We start from the raw sequence: 8,718 nt of genomic DNA on the forward strand, positions 1-8,718 counted from the left end.
ATATGATCGTGTGTCTTAACAGATTGCTACAAATTAAAAAAAAAAAAATTACATATCATACGTGACAATATATATTTTACATTATTTTAACCGACCTCAAGATATACTTTAACATTATCTTAGAACTTTTGGAATGGAAAGATTAAAATAACCATAGATTGAAGAGGGTTTCTTCAAATACAATTATAGTGTATCAATTTATGAATGGGATGAATTTATTCCACTTCACCTGTAAAGTCCAATTCTTCCTGTCCTCCAATGATATATATATATATATATATATATATATATATATATATATATATATTGTAATCAACAAGAATTAGATGGTTGAAATCTACTGGCTGAGATGGAAGTTTTGCTCTGAATTTTGCTTTAAGTTTGCGTCTTCATTTCAATAAAGAGGAAAAAATAATAATAATTACAAGAGATAACAAGAATTAAATTCAAGTTAATAAAAGAGGTTTTTATTGAGATTTGAATTTTATAATGAGTTTCTTTTTTATCATAAATTCCCTGGAGAAAAATTCTTTTTATGCTTAAATAAACTTGTCAAATAAACGGCCACCTAAATCGAGTGATACAATAATAATTTGTAATGTTAACCTTTCTCTTTCTTCAATTTTTATTTTTATTTTTTTCTTCTTCTTAACTAATGCTCACACGCTCCTATATACCTCTACTAGGCTTGAATCTCAACCTTTATTTGAAACCGTTGTTCCCTTTCTTCAATTTAAAATAAAGTAAAATGGTAATTGAGTCAACTCTTCCAACACTATTCCCTTTTTCTTATCTACCATGATGCTAAGAGCTTATTGTTTTTTTTTTTTTTTTTTTCCTTCTCAAAATAATTGTAGATTGAGAGTGTTTTTGAATGTTAATTAGCTCAATTTCTTCAAGGAAAATAGGTAGATTGTAAGTTCATAATAGGTGAAAAATATCATTCTTTTTTATTTAAATAATGGTAATCAGAGTAAAGTCAAACGATACAAGAGTTAAATATAATATTTCATTTTTACTTTATATATATATATATATATATATATATATATGAAAAATGATTCTTGTACGGAATAGTTACAATAAATTGCTAGAACTACTTTATTAATTGATTAATTATATAACAAATAAGAAAGTGAAATAAGAAAGTGGAGCCCTCTACTTAATTATATTTGGTATAAATAGTCAATTAAAATTTATTCGGCAATTCACTGCAGGGTTCGGTGTTATATTTATTTATGAAAAATGATTCTTGAACCCAATAGTTATAGTGAATCGCTAAACTAACTTTTTTATTTGGTCAATTATGCAACAAATAAGAAAGTGAAGCCTCCACTTACTTGTATTTGGTTACTTTTTATTCATTGATAAAAAACTCAGACACACTTAAATCCTTACTATCCATTTTAAAAAATGAATTGATATCATTGAGTTACAAGACATTTTATTTTTTACTTTGAGTTTAATTTGTCTTAAATGAAATTTAGACAAATTAGATTAATAAAAATTATTTTGTAAAAATTAATTATCTGTATTCAATTCAATAGTAACAAAAAAACAAGAAAAGAAAAAAACATATGCAAGTCACAATTGGTGTCAACTATCAAGATATCTTCATTACCGAAAAAAAAAGGAAAAAAAATCTTACAGATCTACACGTTAATCTTGCGTAAGTTGGAAGCCTTGTGATGGTTAGGAAAATGACGCTTCCGAAAGATGGTTTAGTTTCAATCAAACGGACATTGTGAATTCAAGCACACCGTAAAAGTATAGTCACTACGTACTATAACACACACTGTCACAGAGCGACTTGCAACCAAACCATTTCATTTCCATTTCAATTCGCGACCCAACCTTCCTCCCTCTCTCTCCACCTCCAGACTCTCTCCATTTTCTCTCTCTAAAATAAATCGCAGACACTCATAAAGCGAGATCTGCCAGAGAACTAAACGCACAATCTTTCTCTCTCCTCCCCCGATCTACCAGTCTGCAAATCTCTCTCTCTGTAATTCTCTCTATCTACAGCTGTTGCTGCTTTGCATATGCACTTGTGTATTCCAATCTGATCCATCACTATCCTATTAGATCTGAGGTGAGTAGTTTATTTCATTCGTTAAATCTTTTATTCAAATGTAAACAATTGATCCTCGTAGATCTGTTACAAATTCAATTAATTAGGTTTTGATTTGGTTCTTGTTTAAGACCATTGCTTGGGCTTTATTGTGAATTGAAATTCGCATATGTTTTGATCTGGTTTGAACGTTTTTTTTTCATGAATGGTGTCGTTTTGTGGGGCATCATGTAGAGTTTGATCAAGTATTGATGGTATACAGAGCTTGGAGTATTGTTGTTTGATTGAAGAAAATGTTGACAAAATTCGAGACGAAGAGTAATAGAGTGAAGGGACTGAGTTTCCACAGCAAGAGACCGTGGATCCTTGCGAGTCTTCACAGTGGTGTGATCCAGTTATGGGATTACCGGATGGGGACTCTCATCGACAGGTTCGATGAGCATGATGGGCCTGTTCGTGGCGTTCATTTTCACAAATCTCAGCCGCTATTCGTGTCCGGAGGTACTGAATTATGGCATTCAATTTGAATTTAGTTTTAGTACCTATATGGCAATCTGCCATATTGGTTTTTAGACTGTTCTGCATATAACAGTTATGGTGGGTCAGGTAGAATTACTCTTTTATGTTAAGAATATTGATATGTTAAGAATATCAATATGTGTTCTTTAGTTCACATGTTAACCTTCCATAGATCTATGTTGCGGAATTTCTCTATGGATTTTCCAAGCAATCATACAGTAGTGGCAATCATATATTAGTTGGGCTGTGATTCAGACCCCTTTGATTAAAATAGTCTTTTTAAATTGCTGATGTTATGTCAAAGATAGTCCTGGTTGAACAATTTATTGAACATTCTGTATAAAACTGGGTTCAATATCAAGAGTTTTTGAATTGGCACGACATTAAAATGTAATATAAAATTTGAATATTATATCCTGAAACTACTCAAGACCTTAGTACGATGCATCTGTTATTTCTATGTTGGATTCTGGTGGCAATATATGTGCCACTAAGATTTCTCTTATTATTTCAATAAGATTCCTGGTTGAATCAAGACAATTTATCCTACGTCCCGCCATTTTTGGGGTTAAATGTGTTAGTTATTCTTAATCAACTGAAAGATAGAATATTGTACATGTTTGAAACTTTTAGTTCATATTTGTGGTATAATATGATGCATGCGTTACTAAGATCAACAGTTTTGGTGGCAATAAGCATCTTCTTAATTTTGGCTTATGCAGGAGATGATTACAAGATCAAGGTTTGGAACTACAAGTTGCATAGGTGTCTGTTTACTCTTCTTGGACACCTTGATTACATCCGTACTGTGCAGTTTCACCATGATTATCCTTGGATTGTGAGTGCGAGTGATGACCAGACCATAAGAATCTGGAATTGGCAGTCACGTACTTGTATTTCTGTTTTGACTGGCCACAATCATTATGTAATGTGTGCTTCATTCCACCCTAAAGAAGACCTTGTTGTCTCAGCCTCACTGGATCAGACAGTTCGTGTTTGGGATATTGGTGCCCTGAGGAAAAAGACCGTGTCCCCTGCTGATGACATTTTGCGATTGAGTCAGATGAACACGGATTTTTTTGGTGGGGTTGATGCTGTTGTTAAGTATGTCTTGGAAGGTCATGACCGGGGTGTTAATTGGGCTACATTTCACCCCACCTTGCCACTGATTGTTTCAGGAGCAGATGATCGTCAAGTAAAGCTTTGGCGCATGAATGGTAAGTTGTTGGACAACTGTGTTTTATTTTCTTCTTGTTCTGCTAGTTCATTAAGTAGATTTTAGGTGCTCTTTTGGTGTCTATAATTATTCTCAAGCAAGTTATTAATTAATCTTCTGATGTATGATAAACTAAAGAACTAGTCAAAATTCAAAAAGTTACTCAAAATATTGTTTTTTGTGAGATTGGTACATTTGCCACTTGGCTTGACATTTGTTGGACCTGGCTTCCAACCCCGTCCGGAAGCCCAAAAATGGAACATTGGTACATGGTTGTATAGTGATTTTAAACTTCTTGGAATGACCACCTTTTTATATGTGCTACTCTTTTTTCCAGACACGAAAGCTTGGGAAGTAGACACTTTGAGAGGGCACATGAATAATGTGTCTTGTGTTATGTTCCACGCCAAACAAGATATAATTGTTTCCAACTCGGAGGACAAGAGCATTCGTGTTTGGGATGTAACAAAGCGGACTGGTGTTCAAACTTTCCGCCGAGAGCATGATCGGTTTTGGATTCTAGCATGTCACCCTGAGATGAATCTCCTAGCTGCTGGTCATGATAGTGGTATGATTGTGTTTAAGTTGGAGAGAGAAAGGCCTGCCTTCTCAGTGTTTGGTGATTCTATGTTCTATGCCAAAGACCGCTTTCTGAGATTTTTTGAATTTTCAAATCAGAGAGACACACAAGTGATGCCAATTCGACGCCCTGGCTCTACCAGCCTAAATCAAGGCCCACGCACTCTCTCGTATAGTCCTACAGAAAATGCTGTTCTCGTCTGTTCTGATATTGATGGTGGATCTTACGAGCTCTATGTTGTTCCTAAAGATAGCTTTGGTAGGGGTGATATTATGCAAGAGCCAAAAAGAGGTTTAGGAGGATCAGCTGTCTTCGTGGCTCGAAATAGATTTGCTGTGCTTGACAAAAGCAACAACCTAGTATCGGTCAAGAACCTTAAGAATGAGATTGTTAAGAAGAGCAACCTCCCTATTGCTGCCGATGCAATATTCTATGCTGGAACAGGTAATTTGCTTTGCAGGACAGAGGATAGAGTTGTCATATTTGACCTTCAGCAGAGAATTGTTCTTGGTGAGCTTCAAACCCCGTTTGTTAAGTATATAGTTTGGTCAAATGACATGGAGAGTGTTGCCTTGCTCAGTAAGCACACTATAGTTATTGCTAGTAAAAGGCTTGTGCACCAGTGTACACTTCACGAGACAATTCGTGTGAAGAGCGGAGCCTGGGATGACAATGGGATTTTCATTTACACAACCCTGAATCACATCAAATACTGCCTTCCCAACGGGGATAATGGGATAGTAAGGACCCTTGATGTTCCAATATACATTACTAAGGTTTTAGGAAATAAGATCTTTTGCTTGGACCGGGATGGAAAGAATCAGGTTATAGTTATTGATGCAACGGAATATATTTTCAAGCTATCTTTAATGAAGAAGAAATATGACCATGTTATGAGCATGATAAGAAGTTCGCAGCTCTGTGGGCAGGCAATGATTGCTTATTTGCAGCAGAAGGGATTCCCTGAAGTTGCTCTTCATTTTGTTAAAGATGAAAGAACTCGTTTCAATCTGGCACTGGAGAGTGGGAACATCCAAATTGCTGTTGCTTCAGCTAAGGAAATTGATGAGAAGGATCATTGGTATAGACTGGGGGTGGAGGCTCTTCGCCAGGGTAATGCTGGTATTGTAGAGTACACCTATCAGAAAACGAAGAATTTTGAGAGGTTATCTTTCCTTTATCTCATTACCGGGAATATGGAAAAACTGTCCAAAATGCTTAAAATTGCAGAAGTAAAGAATGATGTTATGGGTCAGTTTCATAATGCTCTTTATCTGGGCGATGTTCGTGAGCGTGTTAAGATTTTGGAGAAAGCTGGGCATTTGCCTCTTGCTTACATCACTGCTTCGGTCCATGGGCTTCAGGATGTTGCTGAGGGACTAGCAGCAGAGTTGGGAGATAATGTTCCTACGTTGCCAGAGGGGAAAGTACCTTCGCTTCTGATGCCACCACCCCCCATTTTGTCTGGTGGAGATTGGCCCCTTTTGAGAGTCATGAGAGGCATATTTGAGGGTGGGTTGGATAACATTGGGAGGGGCGCCCCTGAAGAAGATGAAGAGGCTGCAGATGCTGATTGGGGTGAAGAACTGGATATGGTTAATGTGGATGGCTTACAGAATGGTGATATAGAAGCAGTTCTGGAGGATGGGGAAGTGCCTGAAGAAAACGAGGAAGAAGGAGGATGGGATCTTGAGGATTTGGGGCTTCCTCCTGAGGCCGAGACTCCAAGGGCCTCTGTCAATGCACACTCCACAGTTTTTGTGGCTCCAACTCCTGGCATGCCTGTAAGTCAAATTTGGACCCAGAGGTCTTCTCTTGCTGCCGAACATGCGGCTGCTGGCAATTTCGACACTGCAATGCGGTTGCTTAGCAGGCAGCTGGGAATTAGAAACTTTGCTCCTTTGAGACCTATGTTTCTTGATCTTCATACAGGCAGCCATTCCTATCTACGTGCATTTTCATCTGCTTCTGTGTTATCATTGGCAATCGAACGGGGTTGGGAGGAGTCTGCTAGGCCTAACATGAGGGGTCCACCAGCACTTGTGTTTGATTTCTCTCGGTTGGATGAGAAACTTAGGGCTGGTTACAAGGCCACGACAGCTGGGAAATTCACCGAAGCTCTTCGATTTTTTCTCAGTATCCTCCATACAATTCCTCTCATTGTGGTTGAGTCAAGGAGGAATGTTGATGAAGTTAAGGAGTTGATAATAATAGTGAAAGAATATGTTCTGGGTCTGCAATTGGAGCTCAAGAGGAAGGAAACCAATGACAATCCCATACGCCAACAGGAGCTTGCAGCCTATTTCACCCACTGCAACCTTCAAGCACCTCACTTGAGACAAGCACTGCGAAGTGCGATGGTTGTTTGCTTTAGGGCAAAGAATTATCTTACAGCAGCTAATTTTGCTAGGAGGCTCCTAGAGGCCAATCCCACCGAGGACCAAGCAAAGATGGCCCGACAAGTGCTGCAGGCTTCTGAGAAGAATATGAATGATTCGTCTCAGCTGAACTATGATTTCAGAAATCCATTTGTGGTTTGTGGGGCAACATATGTTCCCATTTACAGAGGACAGAAAGATGTCTCCTGCCCATACTGCAGTTCCCGGTTTGTGCCAAGTCAGGAAGGGCAGCTCTGTGCTGTTTGTGATCTTGCAGAAGTTGGTGCAGATGCTTCAGGATTGCTCTGTTCTCCTTCTCAGATAAGATGATCAAGCTGCTGAATGGAAGATTTTTGTACTCATCCTATTGGCAGTGGGACTGTTCATATTGATACTTTCATCTCTGCAGGCAAAGGTAAGAATATTGTATAAGAGTTACATCTCGGTTGAATTGTTTGTGCACCCTCTCTCCCTCTTATCCCCTCCTCTTTTTCTCTTATCCTTTCTTTTCCCATTAATCTAGTTGAGTATGATTTTCAATTTAATAAGCAACTTGAGAATTTTGAGTCGGAGTATTCTTATTAGTTGTCCACATACAAGAGTGGCCAAGGATTATTATTAAGTAGATGTTGGTCATAGGTAAGACGCGTATATGTTGGCATATGCTGATGCTGTGTAGCATATTTGCTTTTATTGCCAAGATGAATTTGGGGTTTCTATTGGTTAGCACTTAGCAGTAATGACAGATCTGTTACCTTCCTTACTTTTATGTTTAGATAATTGAAAATTTTCAATTTTTATTTTTGCTTTGAATTCTTTTGCAATCTTTATTACATCCAAAATGGTTTGGGATATCCTTTGTTGCTGTGAATTATATGTCTCTTTTGTTGTCCTCTGCTAGTGAAGGTACTAGTATAAACATTTTACATGCTAGCAAACCTTGTACAGGAAATTTCCAGTTGAGAATCATCAAACTTTTACATACTACTACTATGATATAATTGTTGTTGCCTGCTGTTGAGGTGTTTGTTATTAATATTAACCATATTTCCACTATGCATTTGTCCTTTTCACTCCACCTGCCTTGTTTTTGTTTTTTTCCAGAGAAAACAAATGTTATAATTGTCCTTTAAAAGTATCTTACACTTGAGAGTTATTTTAGTTTACTTTTGCTCCACTTTTGAGAGGGTAATGATATCTATTATTATTATTATCATTATTATTATTATTATTTTTATATTAAAAAAATCAAGTTGAGTGCATGAATAGAAAAACGGAGTGCACATATAACATGCATTAGTAATATTCTTATTACTCAAGTAAAATTATTGGATATGTGATTTGGATTGCATTTAGGTCGAAATTAATTGGTCATTAGGTTCAATTCTGTCTGAACACTCAGGTGGGAATTAGATGGAAGTTGCTCCTCAACCTGGATTGCTCGAACAAATGTTCAGTTGACTTGTAACCATGATGAGTTTTTTGTTTGCTTGAAAAATATGGTTACTTATGAAGACCTTTAGTAGCTGACAGGAATATTAGATGTATTGGGTGGTGGCGGCAGCGGCGGTGGCAAGGTCAAATCATTTGCATTGTGTATCATCATGCATTGTTGAAATGTGGTTTTAATTTATTTTTATTATTTGTGATTGGAAAATGTTAATGACAAGTAATATGTGATATAAATAAACTAAAATCGTGAAAAATATTACATTAATGCTTCTGGAATGCTGGAAATCCCGTTGTAGAAGTCTCATTTTTAGTTTTCAATCAAGAAAAATTAGCAGGTAGAGGATTGTTTGGACTGTATATGAAATGGGGTAGATGTGGAAAAGTAGTTACTCCTGGTAATTTTGACATTTGGGGGAGGAGAGAATGCTATTTTTGATTGAATATATATATGAACAGAACAGAATAGGGAAAGGAAATAAATTTTAGGCCACAGTTGAAAACA

The 8,718-nt window shown here is 36.8% G+C and overlaps 1 protein-coding gene across 2 annotated transcripts; it reads left to right on the top strand.

Annotated features, from left to right (window-relative positions):
- Window positions 1-1,805: 1,805 nt before the first annotated feature.
- On the top strand, window positions 1,806-7,577 carry LOC132293954 (coatomer subunit alpha-1-like). Of its 2 annotated transcripts, none has more exons than XM_059791644.1 (4): window positions 1,806-2,092; window positions 2,306-2,572; window positions 3,313-3,807; window positions 4,144-7,577. In XM_059791644.1, the coding sequence occupies exons 2-4, from the start codon at window positions 2,365-2,367 to the stop codon at window positions 7,092-7,094; spliced, it is 3,654 nt and encodes a 1,217-aa protein (XP_059647627.1). In that variant the 5' UTR covers window positions 1,806-2,092; window positions 2,306-2,364; the 3' UTR covers window positions 7,095-7,577. The 2 variants fall into 2 exon arrangements, with proteins under 2 accessions (XP_059647627.1, XP_059647628.1); XM_059791645.1 differs by having other exon boundaries at window positions 2,334-2,572.
- The last annotated feature ends 1,141 nt before the right edge of the window (window positions 7,578-8,718 follow it).

The sequence above is a fragment of the Cornus florida genome, unplaced genomic scaffold, assembly GCF_030987335.1.
Source record: "Cornus florida cultivar Cherokee Brave unplaced genomic scaffold, ASM3098733v1 CherokeeBrave_3.0.0_Hap2_Chr02, whole genome shotgun sequence".
Classification (NCBI taxonomy): domain Eukaryota; kingdom Viridiplantae; phylum Streptophyta; class Magnoliopsida; order Cornales; family Cornaceae; genus Cornus; species Cornus florida.